Source organism: Lethenteron reissneri, chromosome 14 (assembly GCF_015708825.2).
Source record: "Lethenteron reissneri isolate LAM-NWPU_2019-01 chromosome 14, ASM1570882v1, whole genome shotgun sequence".
NCBI lineage: Eukaryota > Metazoa > Chordata > Hyperoartia > Petromyzontiformes > Petromyzontidae > Lethenteron > Lethenteron reissneri.
In genome coordinates, this window is record NC_083792.1 from 2216707 (window position 1) to 2232719 (window position 16013).

Below are 16013 nucleotides of genomic sequence, written 5' to 3' on the forward strand. Positions count from 1 at the left end.
CGTGGACATGTGTATGTACAAGCACCTGTTGATACACATGATAGAAAAGAACGTAAATGCCCATGTTTATACCAGTGCTGGCTGAACAATAAAGAGAGTACTGTTAAACACTGGGGATGTTAACACTCGCAGATGTTAACACTCGGTAAAGTAAAGTAAAATAGTGCCTGTCAGATAATATGGTCCAAAAATGTGTAATTAAGTCTTTTTTGCATGGTTGATAACATCTTTCCAATGATTACTAAGTTTGTACCCATCATCACGGTTGAAATTATGTCTGTGTTTGTATATCTGAATGGCTTCGTGTACAAACCTTTGATGGTAGCCAGAGGGTTTGCAGAGCACCTTGGTCTCGGAGAAAACAATCTCATGAGAGCCCACCGCGTTGTAGCAATGATCGGCAACGGCGGAAGACTCAATTTTGCCGTGTTTCAAATCTGACTTGTGCTCGCGGACACGATCAGAGACATGAGGTTTCGTTTCCCCAATGTAACAGTCACCACAGCTGCAACTCAGTTTATAGACTCCAGGGTGTTGCAAGTCAGGGATGACATCCTTCACAGATGGAATTAGATCACGGATTTTATGTACTGTACTGAATGGGACTTGGATCTTGTGTTTCTTTAGAATTTTGGAAATCTTTTTGGTCACGCCTGCTATGTATGGTAACGGGGAGTCTATAAACTGAGTTGCAGCTGTGGTGACTGTTACATTGGGGAAACGAAACGTCATGTCTCTGATCGTGTCCGCGAGCAGATTTGAAACACGGCAAAATTGAGTCTTCCGCCGTTGCCGATCATTGCTACAACGCGGTGGGCTCTTATGAGATTGTTTTATCCGATACTAAGGTGCTCTGCAAACCCTCTGGCTACCATCAAAGGTTTGTACACGAGGCCATTCAGATATACAAACACAGACATAATTTCAACCGTGATGATGGGTACAAACTTAGTAATCATTGTGTAGAGGTGATACGCGCTGGGATTAGAGATCGTATGCCAGCGCGTGATGATTGGCTGTGTAGGTGGTGACGCGCGCTGACGGTGGAGGATCAGGGGTCAGCGCGGGGTCGTGGGTTACGGGGTACTGATTGGCTGTGGGCCGGTGACGTGCTGAGAGGGAGTGATCGGGTGGCAGCGCGGTGTGATTGGTGGAGGAATGTTAACACGCGCTGGGGAAAACGGATCGTAGAGAGAGTGCGTCGTGATTGGTTCATTAAGGAGCGATGCTCACGTTGAAGTACGCATCAGCTCCGCCTCTCGTGAGCAGGGGCTATAAAAGGGGATGCACACAGGCGTGAGGGCAGTGTGTAACCAGCGAAGAATGAAGACGGGGATGAAGACCTAGGGCCCTGCGGTACCTAGTCCCGCTGTCCTAACGGGACCGGGACTCTGTGTAACCCAGAGGCGAGTGTAGTGTGTGTAGCCATAGGCATAAGGTCTACACGAGCCGAGTCGAGTGTATTGTGTAGCCAGGGACATAGGGTCTACACGAGTCGAGTGTATTGTGTAGCCAGGGACATAGGGTCTACACGAGTGAAGGGTATCGTGTGTAGCCAGAGGCCTAGAGTTTACACGAGAGTAGTGGAGTGTGAAGTCGGAAGAAAGGAGACTACACGTTGTATTTTGACACGTAAAGATTTAATAAAAAGTGTGTTCCCGTCAAGAAGTTCCTGCCGTCAATTCCCATACTTCAACTGGCGTCAGAAGTGAAACGGTCTTCCAAGCATGGATACAAGGAGGAACCGTCGGACCCACGGGATTGACCACGGGGACAACCTCGACGACGCGGGCCAGCTGGCATCGGGGGGTGAGGAAGAGGAGTTGCCCACGGGGCAGGATCCGCCGACGGCGCCGGACGAGAGACGGGGGACTGACGCCGTGCTTCGCGAAGCGCACTCCCGTCTGGCGGAGCTGCTGCTCGCCGCCGCGTCCATCCTGGCGGAGATCAGCTCGTCGGGAGGAGCGGGAACGGCGGCCGACGTTCTGCAGGGTCGCCCTGCAGATTCCCGCCAAAACGATTTGGCGATGGCCGCCATTTCATCTGCACCGACTTTTGGCGGGAACGGCCATCACCACGTGGCAGCGGTTCTCCATGCGCGCCCGCTGACGTCACCAACGCGCGCGGCGGACCGCCATCACACACCCGCCGAGGGGGCCGCCATCTTACACACCGACGGGGCGGCAGAGAGGAAGCACGAGGAGGAGGACGACTTCATCTTTCAGCAGCGCCTTCCCACGTTGTCAGCCTTCAAGGCGGAAGGCGGGGATTGGAGCCAATTTCAGCGCAGATTTTTGGCGCATCAGGAGATGTCCGCCTGGTCCGACACTACGGCACTGCGGGCACTGCCTGCCATGCTGGATGACAACGCGCTCGCGGCCTTCACGTCCGCACGCAGGTCGGACCGCTCCACGCTCAAGGATGCGCTGGCTCTCATGGCCAAGGTCTATGGTCCTCCCTCGGCGTGCCGCCATCATTTTTATGCAAGACGGAAGGCGGACACGGAGACCGTGCTCGCCTACCGCACGGCGTTGCTTGCTCTCGCCGACGCCGCGTTCCCTCGTATGGACGAGGAGGGCCAAGATGCCATGGTTTTGGAGCAGCTGCTCAAGTTGGCGCAGGACCTGGGGGTCCCCATCAACACGGCCGATGAGACCGATATTTCATCCTTACGGGTCGCCACAAGCATACAAGCGCACGAGGTCCTTCAACGTAAACAGGGAGTCGTCTGCAACGCTGCCGTGGCCTCAACTCCGGGCCCAGTTGTCACCGTGCCCCAAGTCGTCAGCCCACGAGAGGAGGCGTTCATCGCAGGACGACCGGGGGACTGGAGATCGGGGGGTCATTCGCCTCTGCGAGCGGCCCGCAAGCTGGAGCAACCGAGATCTCCGACGACTGTCATCGCCTGCTATAACTGCGGCCTCCGGGGCCACGTGGCCTCCGGTTGCCGCGCCCCACGTCAGCGCGCCATGGGACCTCGGCTGGACGACGACCTAGGCCCCAAGTCGTCCCTGCAAACCCCGGTGTCTCGGAACTGACAGCTGCCGACCACCGGCGGCCGGATCTTGAGCGGCCGGAGCCACCGGACGGTCGCCAACGTCCCGTCCCATACGACGGACCGGCCAGACGGACTCGCGCTAGGTCGCGCTACTTTGTGTGACCTGCCACGTGAGGAGTCGAGGCAGCCGGAGCGCCTCGGCACTGCGTTTAGTCACAGAGACACTTGGCGCGTTCGTTTTCCGGTGTTCGCTTTTATTGTGTTCGTTTTCCGGTGTTCGCTTTTATTGTGTTGTTCGTCGGGCTGTATATTGCTTCATATTTAAGTGTTGTTGTTGTTGCGTTACGGGGCACACTGAGAGGTGGAGTTTCTTTGTTACTGCATTGACGTTAGGTTGTGTTGTTGGTTAACAGCCGGGCCGGCTGCAAGCTATGTGGGAGGGGGTGATGTAGAGGTGATACGCGCTGGGATTAGAGATCGTATGCCAGCGCGTGATGATTGGCTGTGTAGGTGGTGACGCGCGCTGACGGTGGAGGATCAGGGGTCAGCGCGGGGTCGTGGGTTACGGGGTACTGATTGGCTGTGGGCCGGTGACGTGCTGAGAGGGAGTGATCGGGTGGCAGCGCGGTGTGATTGGTGGAGGAGTGTTAACACGCGCTGGGGAAAACGGATCGTAGAGAGAGTGCGTCGTGATTGGTTCATTAAGGAGCGATGCTCACGTTGAAGTACGCATCAGCTCCGCCTCTCGTGAGCAGGGGCTATAAAAGGGGATGCACACAGGCGTGAGGGCAGTGTGTAACCAGCGAAGAATGAAGACGGGGATGAAGACCTAGGGCCCTGCGGTACCTAGTCCCGCTGTCCTAACGGGACCGGGACTCTGTGTAACCCAGAGGCGAGTGTAGTGTGTGTAGCCATAGGCATAAGGTCTACACGAGCCGAGTCGAGTGTATTGTGTAGCCAGGGACATAGGGTCTACACGAGTCGAGTGTATTGTGTAGCCAGGGACATAGGGTCTACACGAGTGAAGGGTATCGTGTGTAGCCAGAGGCCTAGAGTTTACACGAGAGTAGTGGAGTGTGAAGTCGGAAGAAAGGAGACTACACGTTGTATTTTGACACGTAAAGATTTAATAAAAAGTGTGTTCCCGTCAAGAAGTTCCTGCCGTCAATTCCCATACTTCAACTGGAAAGATGTTATCAACCATGCAAAAAAGACTTAATTACACATTTTTGGACCATCTTATCTGACAGGCACTATTTTACTTTACTTTACCGAGTGTTAACATCCCCAGTGTTTAACAGTACTCCATTTATTGTTCAGCCAGCACTGGTATAAACATGGGCATTTTCGTTCTTTTCTATCATGTGTATCAACAGGTGCTTGTACATACACATGTCCACGTACACTTGCACCCCACACTCTCTTTTGGCCTCCCCTCCCCCTCTCCGTCCAATACGTTGGCGTGTGCAGCAGTAGTTGCTTGCGCACAACCACGTCCACGTCGCCGACTCTCGTGCACCACGTCGTGCCTTCTTTTAGCCCCGCCCCCCTCCCTCCCGATACGTTCCATTCATTGGCTACCATATTCTGATGAGCTCCCCCCCCTCAACTTGCATTTAAGGGATTACATCTTGAATCCTTGCCTCACTTGATGCAGCAAATCTGGCTGTGACGGTCCCACCTGATGACGGAGACTTGTGTTGCCTCCGAAACGTCGTGATTTTTATTGTTTTATTTTTATTAATTTCATTTTTTACCTACGTGACTTTACCGAAAGAACTAAGAGTATGAATCCTTGCAGTCACGAAAGCTTCAAATCTAGAATTATTCATTATTATTCCTAGGCATGTGAGCAAGTAACAGCTGTGAAGGTCGGCATAGCACCTATGAGGGGGGTGGTGTATCAACACCACACCCGCCCGGCCACCTTTGCCTCCCTTGTGCTGATGTTCTATACACCTTTCCTGCACTTTGCACTCCAATCGCTTTGTTGTATTGTTTGCCGATGTGATTTTCTGATCCACCCCTACTGGACGTCTGTGAAAAATAGCTTCATAAGCGCTTCGCGTTTCTCCAGGACAAATAAAGATTCTGATTCTGACCGACACACCACACCCAATGCTCAGACAAAGTTGAGTGGACCAAGTGGTGATGCCCAGCACCCGCTTCAGATATTCGCCGTTGGCTATGTTGGCCGTGAGCGGGAATCGAACTGGGTCAAGTTTGGTTGTACCAACAAGGCCATCATGAACCTGTGAGACCCAGACCCTGGGCTTGAATCCAGGATCTCAATGGTTCTGGCTCAATATCTGTAACACGCCCATCAGGAACCCCTTCGAGAGAGACAGAGACCCAGACCCAGACCCAGGGTGCCCCCCCCCCCGCCCCTCTCCGAACCTTCTGTGCCTCCACCAGGTAGCGAATCACAGAGGTGACTCCCAGCATGCTTCGCATCAGGCCGAGGGGGCAAAGGTCACCGGGCGTGGAAGCTTCCTGCTGCTCCCGGCCCGACGGAGTGACCCTCATGAGCAGCAGCTGAGAGGGAGAGAGGGAGGTTTGAGTGCGTGTCACATTAGTTATGGTAACGATTCCGCTCATTCATCCAGCAGACCCTCACCGAGTCTCAAGACTCCGTGTTCAGCAGAGTCCTGCCAGGTTTTGTTTGCACTTGGGGGAGGGTGATGCTGTTGATGTGTGTGATCCCAAACGAGTAATTTTTTATTTGTGCAGTCACTCTTCAAATTTGTACAAAGTTGGATGTAGAACTTATTCCGCACCGTACGTAGCCAACCACACGAATCGGAGGTGCTGGACGAACGAAAACAAACTACTAAATACAAACATTTATTTATTTTTAGTTTTTTGTGACGCTGGTACACGATGACATTAGTCCCCTTGCGGACGACGTCCACTTCCTAGCGAAGTGGGCGGCGGCATGGGGTGGGAGTGCGATCAACGTGGTTTAATGCGCACACCACTGCAGCATTAAGCAGGGCGGCCCGCCAGGGTCGAACCGCTGGGGCCGTTTCGCCACCGCCTGCTTAAAGCCACCCGACACGGGGCGGCGTGCAGTCGCATAATGGGGCGCGATGGTGGCTAGGAGATGTTAACTCCCTCGCCTGGTATGCAGGAGGTCGTGGGTTTGATCCCGATTGCGTCTCTCTCCCATGATCATCATGGTGGCTAGGGAATGTTAACTACCTCGCCTGGTGTGCAGGAGGTCGTTCGATTCTGACCCTGATGCCTGCTGTGTATTTTGAGTTTGCGTGTTCTCTCTCTCTCCCCGTGGTCGCATAGATTGTTCTCCGGGTCCAGCGTTTTAGAGTATGTGACTGCTGCTATAGATGTCCACGTGATGACAAGCCACTTTGTTGCGCTATCATTGGTGATGGCCAGGTCCCTTCTGATAAAGAGCTACGTAGCTCAGTGGGCCCTTACCTGGTAAAGTAAAATAAATTGTTTGGTTTTATGGCCGTGTCCCCTCTGGCTGTATCAGAGTCATGGTGGGAGACGGTAGTGTGGGGGGAGGGGAGGGGCCAGTGGGGGTAGGGGGGGTTCAGGGGGGAGGGGCCAGTGGGGAGAGGTCAGTGGGAGGTCAGTGGGGGATGGGGTCAGGGGGAGGGTCAGGGGTCACCTGGCCATCTTTCTCCGAGGTCCAGATGGAGGGGAACGTGGAACGGAGAACCCAGTGCAGGAGGCGAGTAGAGGGGCCTGCAACGTCACCGTCAACATCGTCGCCAACATCGCCAACATCGTTGTCAACATCGCCACCGTCATAAACATCATCGCCAACATTACCACCATCAATATAAACATCACCATCAACATTATTATAGCCGTTAACATTAATATCACAATCAACATCAAAATCAACATCATCATCAGCATGTACCATAGCGTTACAGAAGTTAGAGTGAGAACACAGGTGTTAGAACTCAGTGAGAGAAAATTAGTAGTCGAGTTAGCTCTGGGTGTTGGTGTGTGTGGGCGTTGGTGTGTGTGGGCGCTAGTGTAGTGGTGTTATGGTAGAAACACACATCGGTTACAGCCGTTTGGATGCTACGGGACAACCACGTGGGTTATAGCTACCACCCTGGGGGGCTGTGGGTTTTGGATCCCTCGCGCCCCTCCCAACGGGTGGGGGCTGCGGGGTGTGCTTCGATCCCTCAGAACCCCGCCCCTCGGGAGGCCAATTCGTATACAAGGCGGAGAGCCAGAGAGCTCGAGGCAGTATTGGGGAGCCGAAGAGCGAAGAGCCAGTGAAGACTGAAGGCCGGCAGATAGACCCTGGAAGAACTCCTCTGACCCGCTGGCCTTCTCAGGGCCGGGCAGGGCAAGCCGGCGGCGCGGCCCCAGAGCCTCAGAGCCGACGTCCTTCTCAGGGCCGGGTCTGTCTGGCTGGGTGTCGTGACCTGCGCCTTGGCTGGGCCAGGTCAGGTAGCCTCCCCTAGCGCCTTTAGCGGAGGACCTGGGAGCATAGATAGCTAGGCAGAGAGCCTAGGGGTGTATACCAGTCTAGTACGGGTGAAGGGGCCGTTACCCCTTCTCAGTGTTCGCCTGTTGCGTTATAATAAATAGTGCTGCCTCGACTGCACCGTCTCTGTCGCTTGTGAACCCACTACACGTGTACCAGGCATTAGTGGTTGGGCGTTAGTGGGGTGGGTGTTAGTGGGGGGGTGGGCGTTAGTACCGGGTGTCAGGAGCCCGGTCTCGGTGAGCACAGTGGAGTCTCCGGGTTTGGCTTCTGACAGCCAAGAGGTGACGGCATCCCACACCGGCTCGCCCCACTCCAGCCTGCGTCACAACATCACCATCTACATCATCATTGTCATCACCAACGTCGCATCATCAACATTCATATCCTTTGTGAAGATGATGGTGCTGGTGATGCTGATGACGGTGCTGACGATGGTGCTGGTGATGTTGATGACGGTGCTGGTGATGATGTTGATGGTGCTGGTGTTGGTGATGGTGATGTTGATGACGGTGCTGACGATGATGATGTTGATGACGGTGATGATGATGGTGCTGGTGATGATGATGTTGATGATGGTGCTGGTGATGGTGCTGGTGATGACGATGTTGATGACGGTGCTGATGATGGTGCTGGTGATGTTGATGACGGTGCTGACGATGATGATGTTGATGACGATGTTGATGACGGTGATGATGATGGTGCTGGTGATGATGATGTTGATGATGGTGCTGGTGATGGTGCTGGTGATGATGATGTTGATGACGGTGCTGATGATGGTGCTGGTGATGATGATGTTGATGACGGTGCTGGTGATGATGATGTTGATGACGGTGCTGATGATGGTGCTGGTGTTCATACTGATGGCATTGCCGGTGAGAGTGATGATGGCGACGAGAGTGGCGGCGGTAATGTGGCCGCCATGCTCACGAGAGGAGCACTGCGGTAATGATGATGGTGGTGTTGATAGTGGTGATGGTGTTGATAGTGGTGGTAATGGTGGTGATGGTGTTGATAGTGGTGGTAATGTTGGTGATGGTGTTGATAGTGGTGGTAATGGTGGTGATGGTGTTGATAGTGGTGGTAATGGTGGTGATGGTGTTGATAGTGGTGGTAATGGTGGTGATGGTGTTGATAGTGGTGGTAATGTTGGTGATGGTGTTGATAGTGGTGGTAATGTTGGTGATGGTGTTGATAGTGGTGGTAATGTTGGTGATGGTGTTGATAGTGGTGGTAATGTTGGTGATGGTGTTGATAGTGGTGGTAATGTGGTGATGGTGTGATAGTGGTGGTACTGTGGTGAGGTGTTGATAGTGGTGGTAATGTTGGTGATGGTGTTGATAGTGGTGGTAATGTTGGTGATGGTGTTGATAGTGGTGGTAATGTTGGTGATGGTGTTGATAGTGGTGGTAATGTTGGTGATGGTGTTGATAGTGGTGGTAATGTTGGTGATGGTGTTGATAGTGGTGGTAATGTTGGTGATGGTGTTGATAGTGGTGGTAATGTTGGTGATGGTGTTGATAGTGGTGGTAATGTTGGTGATGGTGTTGATAGTGGTGGTAATGTTGGTGATGGTGTTGATAGTGGTGGTAATGGTGGTGATGGTGTTGATAGTGGTGGTAATGGTGGTGATGGTGTTGATAGTGGTGGTAATGTTGGTGATGGTGTTGATAGTGGTGGTAATGTTGGTGATGGTGTTGATAGTGGTGGTAATGTTGGTGGGGAGTGGTAGTGTAGCGGTTAGCTTGCTGCGCTACGGACCTGGTGACCCAAGTTCGATTCCCAACACCCGTGACAATTATCTGAACAGGTCCTGGGCCTCCCCTAGGTCGGCTCAGCATCAAATGAGTACCTGGTACGATGTGTAAACATCACTACTGGGGAGACAAAGGCGGCCGGGCGTGGTGTTGGCCACCCACCCCCTCGTGTGCCGTGCCGGCCGTCATAGGTGCTGCTCGCTAGCAGCACTTTCCCCAACAGTGGGGTCGCGAGAGAAGCGCTGTAGTAATGATGATGGTGGTGATGACAGTGGTGATGATGGTGATAATGGTGGTGATAATGGTGTTGATGATGATGGTGGTGATGTTAATGATCGTGATGTTGATGATTATGAAGGTGGTGATCATGATGGTGATGATAGTGATGATGGTGGTGATGGTGTTGATGGTGATGATGGTGGTGATGTTGTGGTCTCCACACTCACGAGAGCAGTGCCGTGGGGTTGGACTCCACTTCCCGAGCCAGGGACTTCTCCTGCTCCCAGTTGAGATACGGGACTCCCTCCCTCACCACCTGCTCACCACACACACTCATAATATACTCTCACCACACACGCACACCACACATGCTCACCACTCACACTCATCACACACACTCACCATATACTCTCATCACACCCTCTCACCACACACTCACTCTCATCACTCATTCTCACCACACACTCTCATCATATACTCTCATCACACACGCTCATCACACACGCTCATCACTCGCTCACCATATATACGTATAGTGAGCGAGTGGTGGTTGTTGTTGGTGTAGAGTGGTGGTGGTTGTGGCTGGTGTAGAGTGGTGGTGGTTGTGGCTGGTGTAGAGTGAGCGGTGGTTGTGGTTGGTGTAGTGGTGGTGGTTGTGGTGGTTGGTGTAGAGTGGTAGTGGTGGTTGGTGTAGAGTGGTGGTGGTGGTTGGTGTAGAGTGGTGGTGGTTGTGATTGGTGTAGTGGTGGTGGTTGTGGTGGTGTAGAGTGGTGGTTGTGGTTGGTGTAGAGTGGTGGTGGTTGGTGTAGAGTGGTGGTTGGTGTAGAGTGGTGGTGGATGTGGTTGGTGTAGAGTGGTGGTGGTTGTGGTGGTGTAGAGTGGTGGTGGTTGGTGTAGAGTGGTGGTGGTTGGTGTAGAGTGGTGGTGGATGTGGTTGGTGTAGAGTGGTGGTGGATGTGGTTGGTGTAGAGTGGTGGTGGTTGTGGTGGTGTAGAGTGGTGGTGGTTGGTGTAGAGTGGTGGTGGTTGTGGTTGGTGTTGAGTGGTGGTGGTGGTTGTGGTTGGTGTAGAGTGGTGGTGGTTGGTGTAGAGTGAATGGTGGTTGTGGTGGTGTAGAGTGGTTGTGGTGGTGGAGAGTAGTGGTGGTTGGTGTAGAGTGAGTGGTGGTGGTGGGTGTAGAGTGAGTGGTGGTTGTGGCTAGTGTACAGCGAGTGGTGGTTGTGGTGGTTGTGGCTAGTGGAGTGGTGGTTGTGGTGGTTGTGGTGGTTGTGGTGGTTGTGGCGAGTGTACCTGGGCGATATCCAAGCCGTGTCTGCGCAGGAAGATGATCGCCGGGAGTTCCCAGGTGATGCTCGAACCGGAGCCCAGAACCGCAGCAGGGCACAGGTACACATTGTACGTGCGCACACTGAACCTGTAGCAGCAGCAGTAGCAGTAACAGTCGAAACGGTAGCAATAGCAGCAACAGCAGCAACACTATCAAGATAAACATCGCATACATCAGAAGAAGCATCAACAACATGCAGTTTGTAACTGATGGTGGTGATGATCATGTTGATAGTGATGCTGATCGTGATGTTGATGGTGGTGACGATTATTGTGATGACAGTGATTATGAGAGTGGTAATGACGATGATAGTGGTGATAGTGGTGATAGTGGCGATTTTGAAAGTGATGGTGATGATGATGCGACACCCACCTGCCCTTCCACCTCATTGTCCTGTTTGAAGGCCGACAATCCTGCAAAGAAGAGCACAACGCAAACACACATTACCAACTCCACATTCTCATGACAAGGCCAGTCTATCCAATCAACCATCACTACTGCCTGCACACGTGGTGCTCAATCTACTAAACAATGTAATTTTAACAGGCAAGGCCCACTGAGCGATGTAGCTCTATTTCAGAAGCAACCTGGCAATCACAAATGATAGCTCAACAAAGTGGCTTATCGCGTGGAAACGTATAGCAGCCAAATACTCAGGGTGGGAATCAAATCCGTAACCTCCTGCATGCCAGGCGGGGTAGTTAACATCTCGCCACTGCGAGGTGTGACCATGAAGGGATGTAGATTCTACTGCTGATGACGATAATGATTATGGTGGTGATAGAGATGATGATTATGATTATGGTGGTAAAGAGATAATGATGATGACGATCACCCACTCACCCACGCACAAAACACCACGGTATTAACCATGGTGGTCTGCCGCTGTAAATCGAACCGTGAACTTCCGAAACAAAGGCGGTGCACAATAGCGCCACCACTGGGTGGCCAGGGGGGAGGGCAGGGAGGGGGGGTAGTGGGAGGAGGAGGCCACCGTAGGGGGCTCACCAAGCTGCACGATGGAGTAGACTTGGGCGCTCTCCCTCCTCCGGGCGTAGTGGTCTCGTGGGGAGTCGAACAGACTTCATCGCACACACGGCCACACACAGCAGCAGCAACAGCAGCAACAGCAGCAGAAACATCAGCAACAGCAGCAGCAACGGCAGCAGCAACAGCAGTAACAGCACGGCCACCGTGAGTGCGCCGTGTCTTTGTCTTCGCAATGGGGAGTAGTAGTGGGGCGCCACGAACCCGGCGACCCCGAGTTCGATTCCCGCTCACGGCTAACACCAGTGACGATTATCTCAACCGGTCCTGCGGATCTCCTGCCACCACAGTGTTCTGCATTGCAAGGCCTGTGGGCCACTGGCGGGCTCTGGTGGCCTTTCGTGTGGCCTACTTTGTGCGATGTGTAAACATCACGACTAAGGGGACAAAGGTGGCTGGGGTGGTGCTGGCCACCCACCCACCCCCCCCCCATGTGTGCCGGACTTCATCGGTGCTCATCAACAGCACTTGTCCCTACGGTCTGTTAAGGCTATACGGGGAATCTCCATCTTTGTATATGGGGAGAGCAGTGGCGCAGCTGTTGTGGTCTATGGTCAATTTAACACAAACTAACCATCGGCATAATCCACAAAGTAATTCACAATGCGCACACACACACACAACAGCATGGGTATTCTATGGGGACCTCATTTGCCAGTAAAAATATGATAATTGGTTCTTTACCCTTCTATCTGGCAACAAAACTGACACCTTTTTGCAAGGAGTCATGTTTGCATAGACCGCAATACCTGCAGTCATAATACAAACCTTTTGGCGTCATCTGGTCCAACCCATATGAGACTAGGCTCGAAGGAAAGCAGTCTCGGGTGTGGACCAATCAACTTCAAGGACAGTGCACATTATCAGAGTTATGTTCTTTTGTTTGTATTATGACTGCAGGTATTGCGGTCTATGCAAACATGACTCCTTGCAAAAAGGTGTCAGTTTTGTTGCCAGATAGAAGGGTAAAGAACCAATTAGCATGGGTATTATTTACACCGTGTGGTTCAGCAGGTTTATAATGGCTGTGGTGGAGACGAGGCAGCCAGCACTGCTAAGATCCTGGGTCTCTCGCTCTGTCTCAGGGTGTTCATACTGGTCACGTCGGAGACACCGAGATCCTGGGTTTGAGCAACGGTACTCTCCCTCTCAGGGGGAGGTTCATGATGGCCGTGGCAGAGTTCATCTACGTGCGTGCTCGCGTCTCGACTCGTTCTGTGCATGATGTCGGCGGCACAGCACGGCTTCTGCAGTGCCAGTGGAAACAAGGGTCGTTGTGCGGATCGTGGGTACCTGAAGCGCGAGAGGGGCCCCGCGTCCAGCCCACTCAGCTCCGTGTCGATAGCTGTGGATACTTAGCATAGTTAATGCACACCTATTAACATAGCGAGCCACATAAGCAACATCATCATCATCACCATCGTCAGCACTGCTGGGCACCGAGAGATGACACGGATAAAAATAAAGATCCTGAGAGATATTTGTAGAAGCAGAGATACAGAGACACATAGAGACCTATAGAGACCCATAGAGACCACTATTGAGTTGTGACGTAGTCAACACGATGGCGTGTAGCGTAGTATCGACAAAGGCTCGATTATTGCAACTCGCTACTCTCTGGGACATCCGCCATGAACATTACCAAGCTACAGTGTGTACACGCATCGTCACGGGGACTGCGAGATCCGACCACGTCTGCCCAGTGCTCGCCGAGCTGCGTTGGCTTCCGATTGCTGAACGAATACATTGTCAAGCCGCACTCGCCACACACAAAGTGCTTGCCACAAATGAACCACAATATTCTTAGGTTTTTTTGGTAAAGTCACGTAGGTAAAACATTTAAATTAATGAAAGTAAAATAAAATAAAAATCACGACGTTTCGGAGGCAACACAAGCTTCCGTCTTCAGGTGGAACCGTCACAGCACGCTTGCTGTTTCAAGTAAATGAGAGATTCCAAGAGATACTACCCCGTATATATACTGGTTGAGGGGGGGGATGGGCTAGGACAGGCCCCCTTTTTTATATTATTATGGTAAGGTGCGGCTTGACACGGCTAGTCTACATAACAAAGGATTGAGCCTTTGTTATGTAGAATGGCTGAGAGGGGGGGGGGGGTGCCAGGGTTGTTAAAGTGCAAGCTGCTGCTAATGAGACCGAGTCTCTGCCATGTAGATGGTAAAAGCACAAAAGCAGGTCAGGAAGAAACAGCCTTCTGCTATGTTGCTTGGTGGGTAAAACTTATAGCAGGAAACCAGTGTGTGAAAAAATAAGCTAAACATGGTAAAAACAACACCGGCTGTCTTATCAGTAAACTGTACAGTAACTCAAGAATAGTTGTCTGTCAAATAAGAAGGTCCAAATATGTGTAGTTAAATCTTTTTTGCATGGCTAATCACATCTTTCCAATGATTACTCAGTTTGTACCCATCATCACGGTTGAAATTATGTCTGTGTTTGTATATTTGTATGGCTTCGTGTACAAACCTTTGATGGTAGCCAGGAGGTTTGCAGAGCACCTTGATCTCGGAAAAGACAATTTCATGAGAGCCCACAGAGTTGTAGCAATGATCGGCAACGGCCAAAGAATCAATCACTGAGTGCTGGGTCGTCCATCACCCCGATTCCGTCTCGTCAACCTGAACTTATACCACCTTCGAATAGTGGGACGGACGCTTTATCCAAGTAAAAATGTCAACGTTGACCCAACGTCGGCCCAACGTTGCCTCGACATTTCGTTTCCACGTTGACTGTGTTAGCCCCACATTGTCTTGATGACAATGCTTTCACCTCCCCTCACATCCCGCCCGGGGGATCCAGGTGAACCCATTCCAATAATCACACCCTAGGCGTAACACAGTGCCACGTGACAGCATTGGTACAACAAAGATCCCCCGTGTAGCTTTAACAAGTGCTGTTAGCGAGCACCTATGAAGGCCAGCACGGCACACGAGGGGGTGGCCAACACCACGCCCGGCCGCCTTTGTCTCCCCAGTGGCGATGTTTACACATCGCACCAGGTACTCATTTGAGCCTGAGTCGACCTAGGGGAGGCCCAGGACCGGTTTAGATAATCGTCACTGGGTGTTGGCCGTGAGCGGGAATCGAACCCGGGTCGCCAGGTTCGTAGCGCTAACTACTACACTACCGCTCCCCACTATTGGCCCAACAACAACAACCCCCATTCGCCACTAAGTAGCGGTGACGTCACCACGACGCTTGTGCCAGGCCATGTGCACCTTGAGGCCACGTGAAGTGTCGAACGCCCGCTGACAGAAGGTCACGGGGCAGACCCAGCAGGTGCCACGGGTCGACTGAGATGACTGGCTGATGCACCACCTGTGCCCCCTACTGTGCCAACGCACGCAGACACACAACTCGTGCCCTCTCGCTTCAGAGTTGCATGTTTACGTTTAAGCAAATCTCAAAACGCGCCCCGTGTCAAAAAAAAGTTTCGGCCTGAAAAGTGAAGGGAGAGAAAAAACTGTCACGTGACGGGCGACGTTTCGTGCAATGGCCCTTGTTCGTGGCCACATAAATAAGAGGGGCAGGCCAAAGTAGTCGTGAGACGGCACCAATGGGGGGCAGCATTTGGGGGGGGGGGGCCTCGTGGCAGGGAATTCAATTGCGTTGAACGCAGCGCTGCCTCCGTGTGAATATTATCACGATGTAACACGACTTTTGCTCCTGGGTACGAAGTGTTATTTTATAATTGCTTATGCTTCAAAATTACATAAAACGGCTATTATTGCCCACAAACTTTGCTTTTGTGACCAGGACTTTACGTGAAGAAATGACACAAATGCACACCGAGTTTTCTCATTAAAAATAGGTCAATTTCAAAATATAACTGTCCTGGTCACAAAAAGCTACGTTTGTGGGCAATAATAGCCTTTGTTTATGTACTTTGGGAGGCATAAGCAATTGGGAAATACACTTCCTACCCAGGAGCACTTGTTTTGTTTCTCCCCTGCCTCCCACTCACCGCAACACGGGGGTGGCCACTAAATGACCACCACCTCCGTCGGGGGTTATATTTTATATGTAAACACAAGTCCCGACTCCACCTCGACTCCGACAGAGCTCCGCGACAGAGTTTGTAGGCGGACAGGGTCCGCAACATCAACAAAACCCTTCCCACACTACATCATCGTCCTCGTCACTGTCACGGTGGACGTTTCTCACGATTAACT

At 52.2% G+C, this 16013-nt stretch overlaps 1 protein-coding gene across 1 annotated transcript in view; it reads right to left on the reverse strand.

Annotated features, from left to right (window-relative positions):
* Positions 1-16013, reverse strand: part of LOC133342179 (poly(A)-specific ribonuclease PNLDC1-like) — a 29244-nt gene that overhangs the window by 12443 nt on the left and 788 nt on the right. The window contains exons 2-9 of the mRNA XM_061551143.1: positions 13115-13166; positions 11783-11856; positions 11151-11187; positions 10738-10864; positions 9676-9764; positions 7689-7792; positions 6633-6709; positions 5396-5533 (exon numbers count right to left, since the gene is read on the reverse strand). Coding sequence (XP_061407127.1) covers positions 5396-5533; positions 6633-6709; positions 7689-7792; positions 9676-9764; positions 10738-10864; positions 11151-11187; positions 11783-11856; positions 13115-13166 — 698 coding nt within the window. The remainder of the gene's footprint in view (positions 1-5395; positions 5534-6632; positions 6710-7688; positions 7793-9675; positions 9765-10737; positions 10865-11150; positions 11188-11782; positions 11857-13114; positions 13167-16013) is intronic.